Here is a 25,964-nt window from a genome sequence, read left to right on the forward strand (position 1 = left end):
TGTGTGTGTGTGTGTGTGTGTGTGTGTGTGTGTGTGTGTGTGTGTGTTTGTGTGTGTGTGTTCTAAATGGTGAGCGGGGAATACAGAGCTGCAATCAGCACACTCTCTGCAGGCACTACTTTTTCCTTCCGAGCGTAACCTGCTAGACAGCATTATTTCCCCCCCAGTTACCTTTCTTTAAGATGGCTTAAGAAGCGACCTTCACTTTGAGCTCAAAGAAATACTCTGTAGCCCGGGTCTACCCAGCAGTTCCCCCCGCAGCTCTCTGCACCGGCTCCTAGGGAAACCTGATCTCTTCGTCCTCGCAGCGGTAAAATGTAAGGGCCCCACAAACTTTCCGAGGTCAAGTCCTCCCTTCTCTCTGGGCTGCGTCCCAGAGCGAGGCTGGCTTCGGCTGGGTCTCCTTTGCGTCTCAGCCGGTACCTGGAGCTCTGCCCGCGCCGGGGATGGACTTGCAACCCTGGGATGCGCTGGCTGGGCGCTCGGGCGCCAGAGGGAGTTCTGCAAGTGGGGCGCCCGCTCGCCTGGGATCTCCCCATCTCGCCGGAACTCTTGTAGCTGTGGGGCAGGGGCTCCCAGACTACTGGACCCTTGGGGCGGAATTAAGCGCCAAGAATGCGCTTTGGGAGGCTCGGATGCCTTTGTCCCACAGACCTGGGGGTTGGGGGTTGGGGGCGTGTGTCTTGGTAGGCTAGCTTCGGGGGTCACCGCCGGGGTCCGGGAGGCTCTGAGGTCCAAGCGGGTCTGAATTAACAAGTCGCGGGAAAACTTGTGCATTTCCCCTGGCCTTAAAGTGGATTTCAGGAGGAAGTAAATTCCGATCCAACTGCATTCCTTTCCAGACCTTCTGTAGTTTTTCCACCCCAGCGGCTGCAGGCTCGGAGCGAGGCATTCAAATGCGAATTCGGGGATTTCCTGGAGGTTGGAAAAACTCTACCGGGACGCTTTGGTGGGGCTCTTCCTTAGGCCGTAGGTGGCTTTTCCTCCTTCCTCCCTTTCTTTTTTTTTTTGGGGGGGGGGGGTTGAGGGTGTAAACAAATGTTTCCCCTCTCCTAGCAGGGAACATCCGAAAATTTTCCAAGCAGCAGGAGCAGCGGCAGCAGCTCCGGATTCTAGGACGGTCCACAGACTGTCCCTCGCCGTCCTGCAAGCTCCCGGGGGGTGCTCGCCTCGCTCGAGGTTGGACGCGGGTCTGGGCAGCCCCCGGGCACTTCTGATCGGGGGCGGGGCGGCCTGGGCGCACCGAGCCAGGGGAGTCTCGGCGCTGGCGAAACGAGCGCCGGCGCAGGCAGGCGTGGCCGCGGGCGGAGGGATACACGCCGCGGGGAGCTGGGCGCGCGGGCCGCGCTGGACGCGCCGGGGCTTGGACGGCCGGTGGCGCCATGCGGACCAGCGGGCCCAGTGCGGCTCCCGGCACAGCGGGCTCCCGCCGCCGGGCGCGTTGAGCCCCCCCGCGGGCCGTGGCCCCGGCCGCACCGCCGCCACTTGGAGCCAACTTTGCAGTAAGTTTCGCCGAGGGTGGAGGGAGGCTGGGGCCGCGCGTGGGTGTCCCGCCTCCCACGGTGCTCGGGCCGCGCGGGGCGCAAAGCGGCTGGTGCCGGTGCCCGTGCCCGCGGCCCCTCGCCGAGTTGAGCGGCGGCCTCGAGGCTCCGGGATTGCGGAGGCGGAGGGGTTGGAGGGATCGGCGGGACGTGGGGGGAAATGGTGATTGCGGAGTCGGCGATTGCGGGCGCTGCGGGTCCGGGACCAGCACGGTTCTCCCCGCAGCGCCGGGCTGTCTGCCCCCCGGAGCACGGCTGCGGGCTCCCAGTTCGACTCCTGTGCGTCTCGGCTTCAGCGGTTTCCAAGTCCTGAGATGAAAGCCAGAGCCGATCGCCTGAGCTTGGGATCTTTTGCAATGGTAGTCGCAGAGTTTCTTAGATGTTCTTTTCCCGAGTGCCCCGCCGAGGTTGAAGGAGGCGTTTTTTTTTTGTGTTTTTTTTTTTTTTTTTTTTTTTTTTTTTTTTTGCTAGGCTAAGCCTCGGGGAAGTGTGCGACCCGGCAATTGTCTGTTTTCTGGAAGACAAACTTGTGAGCTCCTTCTTAAAGGGAGGGTCTGCTTCATAGTCCACACTGTGCTTTCTTTTAGGAAGCTAACTTTCGGTTGTCTGGTAAGACTCCCACCCCCCACTGATGGGGAATTGCAGGGTCTTGGAAACAAGGAGACAATTGTGTGCTATAGCAAAGTAAATTCGCAAATATTTTCTATGTAGTTAAATTTTTTTTTTTTTTTTAATGTGCTTGAACTATGGTTTCATTAAGTGGCTTTTGTTAAGCAACTCCCGAGTGCCTGGTAGAATTTTTTTTTTTTTAAATTGAGGATTTGCATAGGCGACTACAATTTGAAAAGATTTAAAAGGCACATAACTTAGCTTTGCAAAAGCTGACTTCTGATGCTTTGTATATTCGCTATTTAATAGTTTAAGAACGTGTTTTCCTGTGCTGAGGCTAGGGCACGGTGATGTTTTTGGCATCAGTCTTTCAGCCTTAGCTCTGTTAAACAGCCACACATCCAGTTGTCGCATGTAACCCGCAGTTACATTGGTTCCTTCTAGGTTATTTAGACTTTGCGTCCCGAGGTCACTGCTCTGATCTAGCAGTTAGAACTTTAGCTCTCTCCTGGTTAAATATTTAAAAAAAAAAAAAAAAAAAACAACAACAACAAAAAAAAAACCACGAAAACCGGTGCAACTCCCAGTTGTGGCTGAAGTGGTATTTTACAAGTTTAGTGTAAGTTTTATTTAGAAGTTTGTCTTAATCTGTCCATTTCTATTAATTAATATTTTAAATGAGGCAGGATCTTTTTTTTTTCCCCCCACTGTGAAAGGAAGTAAGGTTGTTAAGAGGCCTGCATAAAGTCATTTGGGCCACCTGTGCCCGTGTGTGTGTGTGTGTGTGTGTGTGTGTGTGTGTGTGTGTGTGTAAGTAGTCTCTGCAGTTGTCTTTATTGGGTTCACATCATGTATTAGTAGGTTGGCCAGTTAAATTCATGCTACAGATGAGTTCAAAGTAGAAAGGTTTTCGTTTAAAGAACTCCCTCTTATAGGGTACATCTTCAGATTCAGCTCTTGAGTCATCTTTGGAGGAAGTCGTTTCGGATCGTAGGGGACTGAAAGTCTGCTGTGGCTACTCATTTCCCACCTGGGTCTGGCTGGTTTTACATAGACTCAGTAAACCAAATCAAACGGACATACTTTTTAATTAAATGCTGTCCAGGTGGCTGGTGTGTAGCCTGAAGGGCGTTAAGTTCGTAGAGGAAGCCGCAGGACTCTGCATTGCAATCTTCAGGATGGGGAATTTACAGTAGGAGAGTACTCCCTTTGAGCGGATTGTGTAGAAGGTGAAAGCAAGCCCTCTTGATAGTCTCAAAAAGCCTGTTTAATGGAATGGCACCACCTATAGGCAGTGATGAAGGGTTTTGAGGGGATGGTGGCCTCATTTTAGGCCACCTAATAATTAAGAGCCATTTAAAGGACTACCATCTATAATGTTCAGTTTGCAGGTGTCTGTCTTTAGACCCTGAAGAGGTGTTTTTAGACTGGATGGTCCACATCATTTCAGATCAGGAAGTGGCTACTTTTCCTTGAAATATTTTACTAAAAGCTTCATCCACTTAGGTTAGAAACTTGTATGTTGACTATTTTCAAATATTATTAAGAGAAATCCTTTTATTATTATTTTTAATGTGTATGGGTGTTTTGTTTGCTTGTGTGTCTTGTTCCATGTGTGCCTGGTACCCTCAGAAGCTGGAAGAGATACTCTGGGAATGGAGTTACGGATGGTTGTAAGTTGCCACGTGTGTGGGTGCTGGGAATCGAACCTAGGTCCTTGGGAAAAGCAGCCAGTGCTCTAAACAACTGAGCCATCTCCAACCCTTTTCCTGCTTTTAGGAAACAACAACAACAACAAAGACAAACTCTCCTTTTCCTGAAAGGTGTAGTTGTAAATACTTCTCAGATTCTTGCTTAATTCCAAGAGCTCATTGTGTACTTGAAGATAAACACATTAATTGCTTATGTGTTTTGTATAAGCCTTTTGGAAAGTCAGTTATTACTCCATGTTTGTTCTTCATAGAATGTTCAATCCTAGGGCTCTGTGACAAAGCCTGCAGTAAGACACTGGAACGGCACCACCTGTGGGCAGTTCTGAAGGGTTTTGAGGTGACGGTGACCTCATTTTAGGCCAGCTAGGAATCAAGAGCCATATAAACGATCACCATATGCAATGCTGTTCCTGGCCTGATGGTCGTGCCTGAAATTTCCTGTTTGGGGAACGGGAAGCATTCTTCTGTTATCCTTCTGTGTATCCTCTCCCCTGTTTAATCTTGCCTTCTAGTCTCCATTCCTACCCCTCTGTCGGTCCAGCAACTGTGGGTCTTCTCTGCAAACATCAGGGGTTCGTGAGTGTACACGGGTGAACAGGTCCTTAAGGAGCTCCCTCGGGCCCAGTGAGAGAAGGATAGATCCGTTCAGCGATTGGAAGAGATCTGTTAAGGTCACAGTCATCCACCATAACCCCTGGGCAAGCTGGTACACCCGCAGTAGGTGGATTTGGATGAGTTGCTTGTGACGGGGTGTGGGTCTGGGGAGACGTGAGTAAGGTATGTAGCACGCGTGTGGCCTGGCTTGATTGTGGCTCGCTGACCTGAGAGAAGAGAGACCATGCTATCAGAACGAAAGCTCCGGTGAGTCACCCCTGATGCTGCTTCCAACTTAGGTTCACTGGATTTCTTTCTTCTCGCAAATGGCTTCTTTTGGCCAGGGTAGAACACAGAACAGTAAATGACAGTGGCGGAAGTTGGCCTGGGAACATAGAAGGATAGATTTTAATGGGGCAGAGGTTAAGGACAAGAAAACAAAGAACTGATGAAGAGGAAGGTGAAGCCTTTGAATTGTTTTAGGAGAGTTTTATTTGCATTGTCTTTCAGGTGGGAAGAAGTTGCCTTGGATTAGAGCCCTCAGCCACTGGTTGGAGTCCTGGGCTCAAGACATCATTTAGAATTGATACTAGCCAATGAGGAAATGCCCTTTTTAGTTTAAAGTGACTCTGGGGTCACATTAGATACCTAGGTAGAGATCATGTTATCAAAATTCTTTGTGGAAGCCTAGTAGAAATATACCAAGTCCGGGTGTGGAGAGATAGCTCAGTGGTGAGTGCTTGCTTGTCTTTCAGAGAACGTGGATTCTGTTCCCAGCACCCACATTGGTGGCTCACAATGGCTTATAACACAACTGCAGGGGATCCAAGGCCTCACTCCCACCCAGACACACATGCGCATACTTTAAGATAAAATAAATCTTTAAGAAGAAGAATATACTGAATCAGCAGGCAAAGGCAAACAAACAACCCAAATATATTCAAATGAGGATATATAATATCAGGAAGAAGTTTGAGTAGATTCAGTGGGATGGGGTGAGAAAACAGGATTACTAAGATACTTAACACACTGTGCCTGAAGGAATGCATGTGGGATAGGCAGGTGGCAGCAGCCCAGGGGGACAGGGGAGCAGTTTTGAGAAATGAAAACAAAAAATTGACAAGTATAGGTAACGTTTTATAAACGGAGGCTTGACAGGAATAAAAAGTCATCGAAGCTCTGAATTTGAGGGGGCGCAGGGCAAGCAGGGAAGAAGGAAAGGTGGCAGGACGCTGTAAAGACTGCCTTGAAACCCCTAGTTACTCAAGGAAATAGAGTTCACAGGATTGAGCTGCCTCTGCTTCACTCAGTTGGTTAATGACAAAAGCTGGGGCCAGACTTGAGTGTCCTGTCCTCTGGTCCCTTCCTCTCTGTTTGATTTCTTAGCTTGCAGCCTTGAGCGATCTGGGAATTAGCGAGCCTCTTCACCGAGATAGGAAAATACAGAGGACCAGGTGTTATTTTGCAGAGGGAAACCAAAGGGGCTGTCTAAGTTAGAGCAGCAGATGGTGTTTGAGGAGGATTGTTCTTTAGGTACCTGAGAGGGTGGGCTGGGCTGTGGGCATTCTTTTTTGGGGGCTTGAGGGTGAGATCTTTAAGGCGGTGATCTCAGTTTTGTGTGGAAAGACAACTGGGAGGTTCTGCTTGTCAGGCTGTAGTCCCTTGTGGATGAGGTATAGAGCAGCGAGAGTCAGGAAGGCGAGGTGTCTTTCAGGTCGTTGTTTTCTTTTTAATGTGTTATGGATTGCTTTTCTGTCTTAGACACCTGGACAATAAAAAGGACGCAGGGTATCGGTTAGAGAGGTGAGTGGCATGAGGCATGACATATAAGATCAGGGAAGGTGAACAGACGAAGGTCGTTAGCTTGTGATACCTGAAGAGGCTGTGTGTGTTGCCAGGACGGTTTCTGTAAGGCATTTGAGGATAGCCGTGGTTTTTAGGAGAGAAGGGAATGTGAAAAGAAGTCAAGGAGGTGCTGAGAAAGTACTTTTTATTGAGATCTTTGCAGTATAAGAGGAAAATAAGGGTGTTAGTTTAAAGGAAATGCAGGGCTGAGAGCCGTTTATTTTTAAGTAGGGAGGAAACCTGTGTTTATGGAGTCAGCAGAAGATTGTGGGAGGGAAGGGGTTGTTGGAGTCTGAGCCCTAGAGCTGTACAAGATGCAGAGTTTTATGGAGTCAGGATGTGGGGTGCGAGTGGGGGGGAATCTCTTAGGTGTGGGAAAGAGAATGGGACTAATGAATCTCTCCCCGGCAGAGGAAGGAAGGCGAAGGCAAGGGACTCTGGCTCCGACTTTACTCTCCCCCTCTGTGTGGACCATTCACCTCCCTGACCTGCCATTTTAGTGAAGTATCCGATCCTGCACCTGAGAGCCCACAGAGCATAATTTGGCTCTTACTGAAGCTATGGTAATTTGGGAGTGGAAGAAGTAGCCATGGTAATTGCTGCTTACTGTTCCAAAGCATCGTGTAAATTATTTCTGTCTGCAGAGAAAAGCGCATTAGGCTATCAGGGACTTAAATCACGGGAGGCAAACAGCCTGTTTCTGAGTTTGTCATGGAGCGTGGGTGTGACAACATACACTGTGATGGCCCCAGTCAAGAGGAGAGGGCTGAAAACAGAGGTGAACCCAAGGATGCCTTGTCAGCCTGATGCTTGTGCCTGGGACTTACTGCCTTGACTTTTATGTCAACGAGAGAAAGTCATCTTCATAATTCCAATAGCCTTATCCCTACAGATCCATGTACATCATACATCACGTCACATGTACCGAACGCCCACATGCGTTAACAGGTATGAAACTGGAGTCTGACCTCCAGCAATAAATAAAAAGTGACAGTAAAGTGAACATTAAACTCTAAACTTAAATAAACACATTAATCCATAGTGACACTTGAACAAATTAAAACGTAGTGACAGATGCTGAGAGTGTGGGGACCAGTGCCAGGGCACAACGCACAGTTCTACACTTTAATGTTGGTATTTTTAATCTTTCACAGAGTAAAAAGTTCCATAATCATCTGTCCCTGATATTTAGAAGAATGACCGTGTATGTGTGTGTGTGGGGGGGGGGGGGGCAGTGGTCTCAACTATAAGTGTCTTGGCATTGAACAGAACTTCATGATTTGAGAAGTAGTCCTGTCTCTGAAGGATGCGAACCGCTTCTAAATCTTAAAATTTTAGGTGAAGATAGATGAATCAGAAAAAACAAAACAAACAAACAAAAAAAACTTTTTAGGAGATACTATTAGCCTTATAGAAATTAGTGGTTACATTCTCTGCATAGATGCTGTGTGCTGTTCACGAAGAATGTACATTCGCAGTAATTGGAACATTTTATATAAAGTGCCCACAATGAAGACATATGAGGGTATTAATATCTTATTTTTACCAGAAAAGTTATTTATTTCTTTATCTTTCTATTTATTTATTTATTTATTTATTTATTTATTTATTTATTTATTTATTTATCTATCTATTTATTTATTTATTTTTGTGCATGTACGGATTTTAGAAGTCTCTACTAAGAATGTTTAAGGGAACCCCGGGGTCCTCTCCCTGAAGACTGAGCTGAGTACACATTCTGTTGTCAATTTGGAAAATATAAATTAGAAGTCACAACTTAATTATGAGTTCATGCCCTGTGACCGCCTTCTAAATATCAAAGGATAGCCGGGCTGACATGAGTTTTGGAGTTTAATTTTCATCAGTTAGATAATAGCTCACTTTTTACACAGAATGGTGGAAGCTGCCTCTCATCCTCCCCCCCTTAGTTGTACTGTTTGTCTTGCGTAGAGCAACAGCTGCAGCTTGATTATGACATTTTGGAATGAAACCTGAGTCCGCAGTTCTTTGTTAATACTTCTGTAGGGCCAATAATATCCCCTAAAAGTAGATTAAAAAAAAAAAAAAGGATATGGTTGTATTAAGTAATTTAACCCAGTTATAGTGGTGTTGTTCTGTTTATAAAGTCATAGTTTAAGGAAAAATATCAGGGCCTGAAGAGATGGCTCAGTACTTAAGAACACTGGCTGTTCTTCCATAGGACTCTGGTTTGATTCCCAGCACCCACATGGCAGCTTACGCTTGTCTGTAACTTCAGTTTCAGGGGATCTGATGCCTTCTTCTGGATTCTGCGGGCACAGACATACATGTAAGCAAAACACCCACACACATAAATAAGAAAAAAGAGAACACAGGCCTGTAATCCCAGCAGTCGGGGAGGGAGAGGTGAGTTTGAGTTCAGCCTGGTTTACGAAGTGAGTCCTGGACAGCCAAGGCTACACAGAGAAACCCTGTCTCGAAAAACAAACAAAGAGTGGGGTGGGGTCTAGAAAGTTACTCCTATCTGTGACGTGTCCTGCGGAGCCTGTGGGTTGGTTATGGAGAGGTATTTGGGGATCCTGAGAGGATGTGACAGGGCCATCTTGGTTGGCTTTCTCCATGAGGAGGGGACAGCTGTACTGTTTATCAGTTGGGATTTGCCTTATGACTGAGAGTTTGGGAGGGGACCGAAGGCCCCTCTGCGGTGCTGGGCTGGGCATCATGGCAGCAGCTGGCATACACGGGGCATGCCCAAGTCTTGATGCTGGGCTTCAAGCCCTCAAAAGTTCTTGGTATCTGGAGTTTCTTGTCACCTGTTTCTATGTCTTGGTTTCCTCACCTGCCTCAGTCGCTATTTTGACTCCTTTGCCTACTTCTTCTGTCCTGCTTTGGTTAAGGCTCCATCCTTGACTGGCTTTCCTCTCCTTCCTAGTTTTAAAAGAGCTGTTCTTCCTGATTTTGATGATTTCTCAGATCAGTGCCTCCAGGCTGGATCCCTCCTTATTGCATCTGCCCGCTTGAAGGCTTTATTTGCATAACCATAGCCTCTGTGTTAGTCTCCTGTCTGTTGCTGTGGTGGATTCCTGAGGAATCTACTTATGTGGAGGAATGGTCAAATTTGGTTCTTAGTTTCTGCCCACGATCAACTGGCCTTGTCCTTTGGTCCTGTGGTGGAAGCTTGTGGAACAGGTCTGTTGACCTCATGGTGATGAGGAAGCAGAAGAGTTGGGGTGAGGAGGGTGAAAGAGGGAGATCAGGAAAGGAGATGGGGGTCCCAGGAGCCCCTTCAAGGTTCATGCCTCCAGGGGCCAAATTCTCTTTATTTTTAGACCCCACCCCTCTCTTAATGATTTCACCATCTTAATGATTCCACCATCACTCAAGGGTGTTGCAGGCAAGCGACCAAGCCTTTAGTACTCATGGGCCTTTGGAGGGACCCTCCTTTAGTCAGAACATCTTGTAGCAATCTGATCTCCTGATCCCATTTCCAGATCATCCTTCATCCTGTCCTCTCTTTCTCTCCCCTCTCTGTTCTATGCTTGCTTCTCCTGGCTCAAACAAAGGTCTTGAAATCTTTCCTATTTTTATGTTATTTTCTGTCTCTCTCTTTCAGTGAATCTTGTGATAGGCTGGGAGTTTGGCCCTTCTCCCCACCTCTAGCATTAATCGTAATGTTCAAGCTCCCTGGCTCCTCACCTGTCTCTTTGTAGCCACCTCTGCTTGGGAAATACCCTCTCGCACTGGCTTCGACCCATGCTGCCCATATTTCTCCACAGATTCCGGAGGGATTTCTCCTCAGAGTCAGCGGCCCTGCATCCCTACTTTGAATCCTGCATTTTATTAGGAGTAGAATGTAGGGCCATAAAATGTGGTTGAGTAAATATATAAATGGTAAGAATGGACACACTAACCTCAGAGAATTCTAAGTTGTGGGTTATTTTCTCCGCCTGAGAAGCGCTGTCTATTATTGGCTGGCCCCCTTCCACCCAGCCTCAGACAGAAAAACACCTGGCTGTGGAGAAAACTGACAAGATCTCAGTTGAGGTTGAGATGAGGGCAGTGTCAGCACTGGGGAGTCATGTCATGTATGTTACTTGTGGTCCTTTTCAAGACATGAGTCCAGTCTCAAACATCAGACATTCCAGTGCAGCAATGTTGGCTCCTTAGTAATTAATGTGCTCATGTGAGATGCTAATTCAGAAACTCTGCAGGTATTCTTTAATGTAAGATGATTTTACAATAAAACTCTCCATGATCCTTTCCCTGCCTTCTTTCCTGGCCCCACTGTGTTCCAGCCCCACTGTGTTCCAGCCCCACTGTGTTCCAGCCCCAGGGCTCTCACAGTTGTTTTTATGTGTATGGATACTTTGCTTGCATGTATGTCTGTGCATGCAGTGCCTGCAGAATCCAGAAGAAGGCATCAGATCCCCTGAAAGCTGCAGTTACAGACAGTTGTGAGCTGTCATGTATGTGCTGGGAATCAAACCACGGTCCAGTGCCCTATGGAAGAACAACTAGTGTTCGTAACTACTGAGCATTCTCTTCAGCCCCTGATTTTTTTTTTCTTTAAACTCTGAGTTTACAAACAGAACAACACTCTAACTAGGTTAAATTACTTAATACAACCATATACTTTTTTTAAAAAAAATCCACTTTTAGGGGATATTATTGGCCCTACAGAAGTATTAACAAAGAACTGCGGACTCAGGTTTCATTATAAAATGTCATAATCAAGCTGCAGCTGTTGCTCTATGCAAGACAAACAGTACAACTAAGGTGGGGGGGGGGAGTGATGGGCAGCTTCCACCATTCTGTGTAAAGAGTAAGCTATTATCTAACTGATGAAACACTCATCTCAGCCCAGGGCTATCCTGTGATATTTAGAAGGCGGTCACAGGGCATGAACTCATAATAAGTTGTTACTTCTAACTTATATTTCCCAAAATGAAGACAGAACGCTCAGTCTTCAGGGAGAGGAGCCTAGGGTCTCCTTAAACATCTTTAGATGTTTGAGAAGTATATTTGAACGTGAGGCTCTTCTTCCCACCCTTTGGCTAAGTGCTTTTTCTGGAGTCCTTACGTCATCATTGACATCCAGCGGGCTCTTTTTCTCTTGATAACCTGTTTGCCTTACTGGGAAGTACATCATCTGTCATGGGTGGGGACATTTGGTCCACTTTTAGTTCGGCAGCATCTAGAGATATACCTGCTTCATAGGTATCCATTAAACATTTGTTGAAGGACTTAAATAATCAAAAGAGCGAGCGAGCACGTGATAAGAATATAACTAAGCTAAAAATTCAAACAAAGCAGGACAAATAATACATCTGCCTGTCTGCCTGTTCCTTTTCTCTCCAAATACCCATACGAGTTTGTTATCTATGAAGATTTTTTTTTCTCCGTTTGAAACATATCTTATACAGGTGCACACAGTTTTTCTTCCCCCCTTTGGCAAACAGAAATGGGATCAGCTTAGTTTTGTTAGTCCATTTCTCTAGGTATCTTTACATATCAGTATATTGAATGCTGCCTTATTTTTGATGGCTGTGTAATATTTTATATTAGAACTAAGCAAACATATTGAAGGGCTTACAATAGCGTCTTGATGGAATTGTTCATGCTAAAGTGGATCATGGTACCATTGTCTCCTAAAAGAATTTGCCTTTTTAAGAACGACAGTGCCTGTTCAGCATCATTTTTGTAGATGGTCTTAAAGCATTTTCCTACCATATATTTTTATATTTCTACTTCAGGTGTGTTTGGATTATGACCTTTGTCTTTTTTAATCTTTATATACCTAAAATGGTGAACTTATATAGCCTCTATATAGGGTGAACTGAATGGAACTTCCTTTTTGTTTTGTTAAAAATTACAGGATTGTTTTTATAAAATTCAGATCCCCCCCACAAATATTAGCAAATTGAGATTTTTGTGGAGGTAGTTTTGGGAGAATTTTTTATTTTGTTAAATAATCCTTGTTTCTTGAGAGGTCAAAGGTCTCTGTGATTTCTTGACTTGTGTACTGAGGAGAAGGCGTGGCGATAGTGGCAGAATCAGCTAGGGTGCCCAGCTTGAACTTGATTCAATATCAATTAAGCTTCTAATTGCTTTAGGCATATCAGTTCTTCTCCGCTTCCCTCCCCCCCCGACTTCTAATAAAATGACTAATGGGGCAAGTTGGCAGTGGCTGAGTTAAGATACTGTAAATTAATGTTGCCATACTAATTTTGCTGGGCTGTCAAGCTAGCCCTCCAGGCTGCTGTTTCTTTCACCTTTGCTAGCACTTACAATTTGTGCATATTAATCTGAGGGTTACTTTGCAAGGGTGCATTTCTGCACGGTGCTGTCAGCGCCGGAGGTTTTTGAAAGTGCATTGATTTTTTTTTTTTTTTTCTCCCAGTATGAATTTGTTGGCATGATAAAGAACAGCTGGTCAGGAAAGAGCCCTGTTCTCTGGCTAGGTCTCAGCTCTGTGGACCTGGCCTACCTTCCCACTTGTTAAAGGCCACCTTTTGTTCAGGCTTCCTTTTTCCCTCCCCAGTCACGCTCTGCCCTTCCTGCAGCTCTCTATCTTTGCTACCTTGCTTTGATGCTTTGATGGTTTAGCTTTTGTGTATGTATATCTCGTCTTTCACTGGGAACTGCTGGGTGACAGGTTGTGCGGAGTTTTGAAGATACCAGACCCTTAAACAGGGGGTTATTGACAGCAGTGATGATAAGATGTCAATGTTCAGGGTGAGATTGGCTTCAGGTTTTCATATTATAAAATGACCTTTTACTGTACGCTCATGTTGCAGTTTAGAAATTACTCGAGTGCAAATTTGATGGTGGTGATTACTGTAATTCCTTAAATAGCTTTACAGTATTCAACAAGGCAATAAAGACAAGCTAAAGGGAATGAAATTAATTATTTTTATGAAGAAATAATTTCAGGATAAATTTCGAAATCAGATTGCAAGCTATCATTATATAAGGTCCTGTAAAAGCCCCATTTAGGACTTTTTCTTAGAAGCTTTGCGTGTTTACAATACCATGTTAGCCCAAGTTTTTAAGCTTGGTGAAACATGCCTGTCGTTCCAGCAGTGGGAGATTGAGGCAAGAGGATCAGGAATTCAAGTCCATCCTTGACTGCATAATGAGTTTGAGGCCAGCCTGCATTTCATGCACCCATGTCTCAAAGAGTCTCTCATCCCATAAAAATTAGTTTATAAGATTTTGAGAAAGTAATTTCCAGCATGTAAGAGAAGGTATACATCGTTCATTGCCTATCTTTTCAAAAGCTGATATCTATGTTTGCCCTGAAGACTTAAGTATAACAATGAAATTGAGGGCTGGAGAGATGGCTCAGTGATTAAGAAGAGGACTGCTCTCTCAGAGGACTTGGGTTCAAATCCTATCATGCACATGGAAGCTAACAGCCATCTGTAACTACGTTTCCAGGGGATCCAACTTCCTCTTCTGACCTCTTTAGGCATGATATGCCTGTGTATAAACATACATCTGTTCACAGACATGCACATATACACATGAAAACAATAACAAGAAAAAATTGTTGTCAAATATAATTCTAGACTTGTAGAGTGTTGCTGTTTATGTTGGAAAGCATTTACTTGTATTTCGTGTATGTGGGCAATGTTTCTTTAAATGTATAAAGTTTAAATTTACAATTTGTTCTACCATCCCAAGTAACACTTCTTTCTTCTTCTGTTATAGGTGGCCAAGAGCTAAAGAATGGGGAGATACTTGGCCTTGCTTCTGCTCCTCTCCCTCCAGCATTTTGGAAATAGTGATGGAAGCCAAAGACTTGAACCTACCCCTTCTATACAGTTTACACACTTCCAGTACAATGTCACCGTGCACGAAAACTCAGCAGCAAAAACCTATGTCGGCCACCCTAGAAAGATGGGCATTTACATCTTAGACCCCTCATGGGAAATAAGGTACAAAATCATCTCAGGAGACAACGAAAACCTGTTCAAAGCTGAGGAGTATGTTCTTGGAGACTTTTGCTTTCTAAGAATAAGGACCAAAGGAGGAAACACAGCTAATCTTAACAGGGAGGTGAGAGACCATTATACACTGATAATCAAGGCAGTTGAAAAAAACACCAATACTGAGGCCCGAACAAAGGTCCGTGTGCAGGTGCTGGATACAAATGACTTAAGGCCGCTATTCTCGCCCACCTCTTACAGCGTTTCTTTGCCCGAAAACACAGCCATAAGGACCAGTATCGCCAGAGTCAGTGCCACGGATGCGGACATTGGAACCAACGGCGAATTTTACTATAGTTTTAAAGACCGCACTGACATGTTTGCTATCCACCCAACCAGTGGTGTGGTTGTTTTGACTGGCAGGCTTGATTTCCTGGAGACCCGGCTCTATGAGCTGGAGATCCTGGCGGTGGACCGGGGAATGAAACTGTACGGGAGCAGTGGGATCAGCAGCATGGCCAAGCTGACTATCCATGTGGAACAGGCCAATGAGTGTGAGCCGGTGATAACGGCAGTGACATTATCGCCCTCTGAGCTGGATAAGGACCCAACCTACGCTATTGTCACCGTGGAGGACTGCGATCAGGGTGCCAATGGGGAAATCGCGTCTTTAAGCATTGTGGCTGGAGATCTTCTTCAGCAGTTTAAAATAGTGAGGTCTTTCCCAGGAAGTAAAGCATTCAAAGTGAAAGCCATCGGGGCCATCGACTGGGATAGCCATCCCTATGGCTACAATCTGACACTACAGGCTAAAGACAAAGGGATGCCTCCCCAGTTTTCCCCAGTGAAGGTCATTCACGTCATCTCTCCACAGTTCAGAGCTGGCCCAGTCAAGTTTGAAACGGATGTTTACAGAGCTGAGATCAGTGAGTTTGCCCCTCCACACACACCTGTGGTCCTGATCAAAGCCGTTCCTAGTTATGCCCACTTGAGGTATGTCTTTAAAAGCACTCCTGGAAAACCTAAATTCAGCTTAAATCACAACACGGGTCTCATTTCCATTTTAGAACCAATTAAAAGGCAACACACATCCCATTTTGAACTTGAAGTGACAACAAGTGACAGGAAAGCCTCCACCAGAGTCGTGGTGAAGGTTTTAGGTACAAACAGCAATCCCCCCGAGTTCACGCAGACTGCTTATAAAGCGTCCTTTGATGAGAATGTGCCCATTGGTACCACTGTCTTGAAAGTGAGTGCAGTAGACCCGGACGAGGGTGAGAATGGATACGTGACTTACAGCATTGCAAACTTAAATCACGTACCCTTTGTCATTGACCACTTCACTGGAACCGTGAGTACCTCAGAGAACCTGGACTATGAACTGATGCCTCGGGTTTACACACTGAGGATCCGTGCTTCTGACTGGGGCTTGCCTTACCGCCGGGAAGTTGAAGTCCTTGCCACAATAACCCTCAATAACCTGAATGACAACACCCCCTTGTTTGAGAAGATAAACTGTGAAGGGACTATTCCCAGAGACCTAGGTGTGGGGGAACAGATAACTACGGTTTCCGCTATCGATGCCGACGAGCTGCAGTTGGTGAGGTACCAGATTGAAGCCGGAAATGAGTTGGATTTGTTTGGCTTAAACCCCAGCTCTGGGGTCCTGTCATTAAAGAACTCGCTAATGGAAGGCCTGGGTGCAAAGGTTTCTTTTCACAGTTTGAGAATCACAGCTACAGACGGAGAGAATTTTGCCACACCATTATATATCAACCTAACAGTGGCTGCCAGTCGCAAGCCAGTAAACTTGCAGTGTGAAGAGACCGGTGTTGCCAAAATGCTGGCAGAGAAACTCCTGCAGGCGAATAAACTACACAGCCAGGGGGAGGTGGAGGATATCTTCTTTGATTCTCACTCTGTCAATGCCCATGCCCCACAGTTTCGGGGTACTCTTCCAGCTAGAATTGAGGTAAAGGAGAACCTCCCTGTGGGTGCCAATATCCTTTTCATGAATGCTACCGACCTCGACTCTGGCTTCAATGGAAAACTTGTTTATGCTGTTTCTGGAGGAAATGATGACAGTTGCTTTACTATTGACATGGAAACAGGAATGCTAAAAGTCCTATCTCCACTTGACCGGGAAGTAACAGACAAATACACCTTGAATATTAGCGTGTATGACCTTGGTATACCTCAAAGGGCTGCATGGCGCCTTCTAGATGTCGCAGTTCTGGATGCCAATGATAATCCGCCCGAGTTTTTACAGGAGAGCTATTTTGTTGAAGTGAGTGAAGACAAGGAGATAAATAGTGAAATCATCCAGGTTGAAGCCACTGATAAAGATCTGGGCCCCAGTGGTCACGTGACATATGCTCTTCTCACTGACACAGATAAGTTTTCCATTGACAGTGTGACTGGTGTGGTGAAAGTTATCCAACCGTTGGATCGTGAAGAGCAGCGTGTGCACTACCTAAAGATTGAGGCCAGGGACCAAGCCACAGAAGAACCTCGGTTGTTCTCCACTGTGCTCTTGAAAGTGTCACTAGATGATGTTAATGACAACCCGCCCAGGTTCATCCCACCGAGTTACTCTGTGAAAGTTCGAGAAGATCTGCCGGAAGGTACCATAGTCATGTGGTTAGAAGCCTATGACCCTGATGTAGGTCAGTCCAGTCAGGTGCGATACAGTCTCCTGGACCACGCAGAAGGCCACTTTGATGTGGATAAACTCAGTGGAGCGGTTAGAATTGTTCAGCAGCTGGACTTCGAGAAGAAGCAAGTGTATAACCTCACTGTGAGGGCCAAAGACAAAGGGAAGCCAGTGTCTCTGTCTTCCACTTGCTATGTGGAAGTTGAGATCGTTGACGTGAATGAGAACTTGCACCCGCCCGTGTTTTCCAGCTTTGTGGAGAAGGGTGTAGTGAAAGAAGATGTCCCTATTGGCTCATCAGTAATGACTGTGTCAGCTTATGATGAGGATACTGGGAGAGACGGAGAGATCCGGTATTCTATTAGAGATGGTTCTGGTGTTGGCGTTTTCAGGATAGACGAAGAAACAGGCAAGTACCATTATCACTTCCATTGGATATGTTTCCTTCTATCTCTTCTTGTCTTTGCTTCGTAATTCCTAGTTTGTTTCTGCTAGGGCTCAGCCTTGAAGTACATATACATGTTTTTGTCCTTTCGGGCTACGAAGATATATGCGGTAAGCCAAGAGGCTGGACCCAAAGGAATTGAAGAAAGAAAATTGCAATGATTACCATAGATACCGATCTCTTAAATTATCAAGATCATCGTTGTGGTTTTGTAGTAACTTTGGAAAGGATTCTGGTTTAGGTGTTGCATGGTGTTACGTTTGCATGCTAGTACAGTAACATCAACACCATTTGGCATGCCATCCGGAGGGTATTGCACATCTGCAAAATTAGGCAATGTACCAGAGACTTCTGTATGCTAAAACGTCTCTATCGTCTGCTTTGCCTCCCCCAGGCTTTGAGAGGCCAAGGTAGGGAAATGTTGAACTGAAGAGATCTGGCCTGCAACTGCCTCTTTCAGTCATGATTTTAGACAAGTGAGGTAATACTTAAAATTATCTCCCTTTTATCTGTAAGATGAAGACATCTAGTCTTTTATGGTTTGTGATATTGAGGATTGAACCTAGGACCTTTTGCATGGTAGGCAAGCACTCTATACAAGGCTGGGTTGCATCAAGATTTGTGTGAGGAAGCTGTAAAATAACATATTGGATTTATTAATATTTTTTGGAAATGGTGGCAGTGTCTTGTGATGATATATCTTCTAGAACACAGTCCTAAAAGTGGAATCTCCAAGGTAGCCAGTTTTTGTTGTTGTTTTTTTGTTTTGTTTTATTTTGTTTTGGGGAGGAGGGTTGTTTGTTTTTCAAGACAGGGTTTCTCTGTGTAGCCCTGGCTGTCCTGGAACTCACTCTAAACCAGGCTGGTGTTCAAAGCAAAGATCTACCTCCCTCTGCCTCTCTAGTGCTGAGATTAAAGGCTTGCCCCCTCCCCTGCCAGTAGCCAGGTCTTAAGTGTGTACTGTTTTCCTTTGGTTACACAGATTCTATACGTACAAGTCAGGGTTCTGATGGGGTGTGAACTATACAGGGCAGGCGTTTTCTACCTCCAACATCTAGCCCCAAATGCCCAGTGCACAGAAGCTGCTCAATAAACAATAACATAATAAATGGGTGAATTGATGGAGGTTTTGGCTTTGACCACCCTGCCCTCTGAGTATAGTAAAGCGAATATTCCAGCACCAGTCAACTGAGGACGACCTAGACCTGACTGGTGCTGGAATATTCGCTTTACTACACTCGGAGGGCAGGGTGGTCAAAGCCAAAACCTTCATCAACTTACCCATAGGATTTTAGCCATACTTTACCCAAGAACCTGTACAGCCCTCTCAGGGTGCATACAACATGTGGAAAATAGAACCTTTGTCTGAGGACCTAATTTGAAGGCTGCAGGCTTTTTTAAAATGACGTTTTCTATTAACTCGAGGGGGTTTTCCCCTAATTGATTATATTTCACCAGCATCACTCATGTAGAATTCTCAGAATTAGTTTAAGAGGGAGGAAAATGGCATAGTCAATAGTGTTTGGTAATCAGTCTTCTGAAGAGTAGACTCTTTTTGGGGAGGAAGTGGGTGTCCTGCTGTCCAATATAAATCATAATTTGTGGTCCAGTAACGATATAGAAAACTACTCAGAAGTTAAGGTTGAAATTGATACTTTTCCTGTGCATTTTCTGGGAAGTTATTCATAAGTCTTTTTTTTTTTCCTCTCAACATAAATTTCAAAGCCTATAAGGAGCTGTTAGAAGCTAAAGTTGAGTCAGAAAATATAATTTGAGCCTTAGTTTGCATTCTCTTCATGACTTAAATTATGAGCACTGCCTTTTGGCTTTTTAAAAAATGAAAATAGCTTTCATTGCCTTTTTTAAGGGATAACTAAGAAACTGTTTTTTTTTTTCACCTATAAATTTAAGGGGTGGGTTTGCTCCTGTTGCCAAATGGGGAAAAAGAGGAGAGAGCCAAACAAACAGGATGGTATCCTGAAATAGACCCATACCAGTATGCAGCGGCCAGGCGGGGTCAGACTTTTTCCAGTGGTAATTTAGTAGGACGGAAGGTGGGGTACCGGAATTCTGGGCAGTGAGATTGGTTAGCGTTTGAGAGACTGTTACACCTGTTTATGAGGCTGTTTAAGGATGAGAGTAAAACTGGGATGTGTGGATTCATTATTCTGTCATTCTTGTTTTGCAGAGGAACCGTCCGCCTGTGCGGCAGATACATGTGTATGATTCCTGAAATTGTATAAGTGATGTACTAGTTAGACATTGGACCATTCATATTAAAACATGTGCGCTGGGCAGGAAAATTGTCTGACCTAGTTGTTTTGTAGATTTCTAGCTGGGAGAGTTGATATTAAGTGCTGACTTTGTTCAGGAAGAATCCATGTTTTATGCAGTAGAAATGGTAAGATGAAGTCTGGGAATACGGGTTGCTTGGGAAAGTGCTTGCTCTGCAAGCATGAAGACTTGATTTCAGATCCCCAGCACCCTTCTAAAAAAAAAAAAGGTGAAAGGCATTGTCTATTGTCTGTATTCCTAGTCCTCCGACTGACTTGGGTGGAGCTCTTCCTCTGGCCAGCCAAGCCAAGTGGGTGGACTCTGGGTTCTGTCTCAGAAAAAATAAGATGAAGGGCCTGCAAGATGGCTCATAGATAAAGGATCTGCAGCAGCCAGCCTGACAACCAGAGTTTATTCGGTCCCTGGAACTCACTGACTCCTCTAAGTTTTCTCAGACCTCCTCGTGGGTACTGTAGCACTGGTTCCTCTTCTCCCCTCCTCTCCACCCCCAAATAAATATATGTTAAAAAAGAAAAGGTATCAGGAGACTGAGGAACACACCCAATGACCTCCACATACCTGCATACACACCCAGCCGTGTATCTGCCTTCACGAATACACACACACACACACACAAACCTACAACATAAGCATGCACATAGAGCCAAAAGTAGCAAGCTAATCAATTTGGCCGGTAAAGATGTACAGAAAGATTTCCAATGAAGAAAAGTGGGAACAGTTTGGGAAGGAAGACTGAGAACCTCACAGAAGACAGCCCCAAAATGCAGATAAGCTGGAGGAGCACTGTCCAAGGTCCGGTTAGCACTTTGCTCCTTGCCCATTGCCACTGTGCTAAGTGATCAGGGCCTGTCAGGGCCACTGCCCTGGTTGTTCATCTGGAGGGGAGGGACCCTCCAGATAGAGGGTAGAATAAATGCTACTATCCTATTGGCTGGTGGGCATGCCTGCGGAGACACCGGTGGGGGCATTTTTCTAATCGTTGGTAGATATGGAAGAGCCCCGCCCACTGTGGGTGCCGCCATCACTGGGCAGGTGGTCCTGGTGTAAGAAAGCTGAGCCGACCAAGGAAGGTAAGCCTGTTCCTCCATGGCCTCTGCTTTAGTTTCTCTCTCCAGGTTCCTGCCCAGACTCCCCTCAAAGATGGTGTGTGACCTGGCAGTGTAAGACCAATAAACCCTTTCCTCCCACGTTTTCTGTTGTTTTATCAGAGCAGCAGAGAAACGCACTAGGACAACTGCTTTTGCTCTGGAGACCAAGAACCAGTCTCCTTCCTGTCTTTGGCTTTCAGCTGCTCAAGCAGATTGCATAATATGAGCAGGTTTCTGTGGTGGCTTTAACCATTTCAACACCATCAGTCTGATATGTATCTCTTTATGCCAGAGAACATTTCGGCAACCTGAATCTAATTCTTTCTGTGTCTAAGATTCTTCTCTTTATCTGCTTCAGTTTTAAATACCCCCAAAAGGAATAATTAAAAAAAAAATTCTATGGACTCCCTAAAATAGGTCATCAAAATACAGTCTTATCAGTTGTGAGTTTCATACATATTTTGCTAATTGCGTTTCGAGGAGGTGATGTCTAGTTGCAGCGTGGGGGTGATAGTCTTCCGCCCATCTGATACCTCTCTGTGTTACTCTGAGCAGCCTCTGAGACTCACCTGCTCTCACAGATCCTGGCCTGTGAGCATTCTGCCCCTTGAGGCTTGCAAGGGTCTAGCATTGCATAGAAAAGCTGCTTGGAAAGCTAGTCTTCTCCAAGTACCAACTTCCAAGGCTCTAATTACAGTTCTTGAAATCGCCCGAGGGACTGGGAGAATGGTGCAATAGGCAGAGTGTATGCCTCTTAGACTTGAGTTTAAGCCCCCAGTGCCCATACAAGTGGATCCAGCCAGGGTGGCTCTGGGCGCTAGCCTCGAGCTAGGATAGGGCAGAGACTGGCAGATCCTTAAAGCCCATTGACCAAGCAGCCTGGCCAAATCAGTTAACTTCAGGTTCCTTGAGTGACCATCTTGGGGGAAATCAGGTTGAAGAGGACTGAGGACAGACTTGACTCTAGTGTGTTCACAAGCACATGTGCACACACAACACACACATATGCTAAGTACAATTAAAATACCCCCACTGAGGATTCTAAAAAGGGATTAATTGAAATGCTTCATGAGTTATTTTTGAAGGATGTCTAAGTTCGTGTTTAGATTTTGGTTCAGCCAGCCAGGCTCAGTGGCACATACTTGTAATCCCCCAGCACTCAGGGAGGCAGAGGCAGGCAGATCTTTGTGAACTTGAGGCCAGCCTGGTCTACCAATGGAGTCCAGACTGCCAAGGCTACACAGAGAAACAAACAAAAGATTTTGGTTCATCCACATTGTATTCAGCTATCTCCTCATTTTTGCTTCATGCTCCTGGTTGCTTTGTTGTAAGCTTGGATGTGAAATCGAAAAGAAAGAGAAGGAGCTTCCCTTCTGTACATTTCTGGAATAAATTGTTTAGCGCTCTCGTCCCTTACTGCTTGAGGACCAAGATCCTATATCATTTTCTTAACTTTGAAAACTAGGCCAGGTCTGTGGAAATGCTTAGTCCACTTTCTGTTTGTTTGTGTTTTAATTGTAATGGACACTTAGGTTGAAAGTGGTGTTTATCTCAGTCTGGTCCCCACAGTGGGCTGGGTAATCTGACGCCTGTGGTACGATTCCTCTTCTTTCTGGGGTAGTTTGGTTCAGGGTTGGGTTGTTACTGGAATGCGGCTCAGTGTTCCCTCTTGTAACTGCTTCTTTGGGGACTCCATGCTTTTCATTAAGATAAGAACAAATTGTGAGCCTGTTAATTCAGTCATGTTTTCGGAACTGAAATTTGTGTTTCTGTGGAAAAGTTGGAGTGAGTTAATATGGAAATGTAGCTGTTGTGACAAGAGAAATCACCATACATGAAATATGGGAGGGAAAGTGAAGGCTGTGCCTGCCTGCCTGCCTTCCTTCCTTCCTTCCTTCCTTCCTTCCTTCCTTCCTTCCTTCCTCCCTCCCTCCCTCCCTCCCTCCCTCCTTCCCTCCTGCCTACAAGTGCTAGGTAAATATTCTGCTACGAGCTGTATTCTCAGACCCTTTATTTCTAATTCTGGCATAGAGTTGCTTAGTGGCCCAGGTAGGGCTTGAACTTGTGGTCTGTGGTTACTCCTGTGCCAGCTTCCTGAGTAGCTGGAACTATAGGCTTCCTCCACGAGGCCTGACTGAGGACTGGACTGCCTTTCTCTTAAGGGGAAAGGGGGTGGTGTTCTCTTTATGGGACCGACTGTCTTAGTCACTGATTTTGGTATTGTTCGTTCCAGTGTTAAGAATGTCCTAATAACTCAGGATATTGTGTATATATCCTAGGCGTTGGGGGTTATTTTGTCCTACTTCTGACAGGCAACAGTGTGGAGGGTCCTCCGGGGTCTTGATTGCTGGGGGCCCTGGGCAGTGTAACTGAGGAGTTTACAGCGGAAGGAGCCCAGCAGCCTTCAGTAGGGTGGTTGCAGCGGTGGGAGCGGTTTGCTTCCTTGGAACTGGGTCGAAAATTTCTGGCAGCAGGAACTTAAAAGAGATACTGGTGGGAGGCCTGTTGGGGAGGTCAGAAATTTGCTGGTGAAAGGGCTTTTGTGTTGCTGTCTCCTCCCGTAAGCTGCTGTCCTCTTGATTCTTCCTCCTCCCTCCCCATCCCCCCCCCTTTTGTTCTCCTAGCAAAGTTGAGGAGAAAGAAAGTTACTTCCCAGCCATAGTGAGATGCGAGTTAGGCTGTGGCAGGAATCATCTTTAGTGTGGTTTGGTTTGGTTTAGGCAGGTCAGGTAGCCTCTTCTTGGTCAGGAGCTGGAAAGGCTCCCTGAGACAGGAGATTTATTTTTTATTTATTTATTTTTTTTAAGATGGAGGTGAAATCTAATTAGCAATCCAGGAAACTCCCTTTTGTTTTGAAAGGAAACAACAGTCACTTGAGTTATTTGTGTGGTGCTTTCGAAGGTGATGCTCTGAAGTGTTCCCCAGAAGATCTAGGCTGAAGCAGAGCTCAGTGGTACTTGCTCTGTTGCCCTCCTTCAGGGTCAGATGAAGTGTTGGGGTTGGGGACTGCTGGAGAGTATCAGGTAGAAGCAACCTTAAAACAGGGCTTGTACCGTCATTTCCATGGTAGGCACAACACAGTGAGGATCAGCATAATAAAACACAGCCAGTTCCAAATTGTAAGCCAACCTGGGCCATATCTATATCTATATATATAGTACAACCTTGTCCCCAAAACAAAACAGGAAAAAAAAAACATAGAAAAGTAAGCAACAGCCACTTTCTGAATCTTGCCAACAGGAGCTGTTGTAAGTACTTTATGTGAATTCATTTATTAATTTTTACAACCACCAGACGCTTTGCCTGTGATTCAGGCAAGCTACCATTTATGCGGAGGCTAAGGAAGTTGCCCAGGGCTGCTTGGGTCCTCAGCACCAAAACTTTGGATTACTTCTCCCTTTCTAGCTGTGGTGCCCAGAGGGATGCTCAGAGGAAGCTCACGTGAAAGCTCCTGCCAGGCTTTGGGCTTTGTTGGAGGCTTGAAACCTGCTTTCAGATTTGGTCTTGAAGGAGCCTGGAATCTAAGGGTCTTTTGGCCTCATGTCCTCAGAGTCACTTATTGTGTTTTAGCACCAAGTTTGGCATGTTCCTCACCCGTGTCTGCAATGAAAAGCACATGCAGCGTCAGTGAAAATTGTGCCTTTGGAATGTGGAGGCTGCAGAGTCCCTGCATCAAAACTGTGGAAACAGTGCTTTAGGTCAGCTGTTTGCAACCTGTGGGTCTCGAGGGCTGACGGGTCGACCTTTTCACAGAGGTCACAGAAGACCATCGGAAAACACAGATATTTACATTGCAATTCATAGCGGTAGCACACTTACAGTTTTGAAGTAGCATGGAGGGTTTTAGGGTTGGGGTTTTAGGGTTGGGGGTCCATAACTTGAGGAACTGTATTCAAGGGTCACAGCATGAGGAAGGTTGAGAACCACTGACTTAGTTACTAGGCTTCTTCAGACCCAGCAAATCCTTCAAAGTAGCTGAAGCTAATCTAATTTGTGCTTCCCCTTTGCACTGAGTTCCTGTGGTCATTGCGCTCTGACATTATTCTCCTTGATGCCCTTGGCTTCTGCACCTGTCCCCACCAGCCATCTGGTGCTCGGTAAGAAAGTGAGTCTTCCACCGTCCTGTCAAGGAGCTGAATATTCCAGTGTCCTGTCAAGGAGCTGTTTCTTATGTTCTAAGAAGGTGAAAGAAAGGTTCAGATGCTTATAATTTGATGAGTGGTCTGTGCGTATAGAGGTAATGTTCAGTGAAAATTTGGTATTTTCCCATATTATCTACCTTTTACAATTATGAAAAAAAATGTTTTTATACCTTAGCTGCTTAGCTGTCTGTCCATGTTAAATCATTCCTCCTCTCCACCGTGACCATTTAGTTGCTTTTGTTTTGGTGTGGCATGCTGAGTTGGTCAAGTTTTTAGTATAGCTGCATATATGTTACTTGGCAGTAAACCTTACTGCATTGATTGATTTATTCTTAACACTGCTGATTGTAAATATTGCATGTTCACCATATCAGACCCAGTGCCAGGAGTCATTCATGACTTTGTAACCAGGAATAAATGGACTTGAGAAGATTACCATTCAAGGACACATACCTCAGCTGGCTGAGCTGGCAGACCTCCAGCTTAGCAGCAGTGATGCAAAGCAGGAAACATGTATGAACGTTGAGGGCCGGCCTCATTTAGTTTAGCTTGCCCTGCCGGTTAAGCTGTTCCTAATCTCAGGATATCTGATTCTGCATTGAACCTGTTCCATGGCTGATGAAGTAACCTATGGATTGGGATTCTGAATTTTTTGTTTGTTTGTTTGATTTAAGATGGTAGGAGGGCAGCCAAATGTAATTTTCCCGTACTTGATTTCTTTTTTTCAAACTAGAAGTTACCTGCCCATTTCAATAATTTCTTAATATCCTTTTAGTTGGTGATAACTTTTCCAGTAGCCTTACCACTGGCTAGCTTCTCCCATCCCATCTCCGTAAGCCCCATCATCTGTATGTAGTTACAGTGGATACTTACTGAGTTCTTGCACTGTGTCACTGTTATAAAAAGCTTTTTACATAGGCTGTTGCCTTAGTTGTGTCATGGTAATCCATGAGTAAATTTAGATGCTCCTCTTTCTGTTTCTCGTTTTTATTAAATGGTACAAATGTGACGCTGGACAGAGATTCAGCACATTGATTTCTGCCATTGCATCTTGAAATACTCCTTCTTGATAAAATAGTAGTGCGCCAGAAGTCAGTATGCTTTAAACTGCAATACAGTTATATTTTTCT

The 25,964-nt window shown here is 45.3% G+C and overlaps 1 protein-coding gene across 6 annotated transcripts in view; it reads left to right on the forward strand.

Annotated features, from left to right (window-relative positions):
- Positions 1-25,964, forward strand: part of Fat1 (FAT atypical cadherin 1) — a 118,954-nt gene that overhangs the window by 1,698 nt on the left and 91,292 nt on the right. For 5 of the 6 annotated variants that reach the window (XM_055593658.1, XM_055593660.1, XM_055593661.1 and 2 more), the window contains exon 2: positions 13,994-17,273. In XM_055593658.1, coding sequence (XP_055449633.1) covers positions 14,012-17,273 — 3,262 coding nt within the window. In that variant the 5' untranslated portion in view covers positions 13,994-14,011. Of the gene's footprint in view, positions 1-1,359; positions 1,503-13,993; positions 17,274-25,964 lie in introns of those variants that run through there. The other variant, XM_055593659.1, reaches the window with a different exon arrangement.

The sequence above is a fragment of the Psammomys obesus genome, unplaced genomic scaffold (genome assembly GCF_907164565.1).
Source record: "Psammomys obesus unplaced genomic scaffold, mPsaObe1.curated_primary_1811, whole genome shotgun sequence".
NCBI classification, from domain to species: Eukaryota; Metazoa; Chordata; class Mammalia; order Rodentia; family Muridae; genus Psammomys; species Psammomys obesus.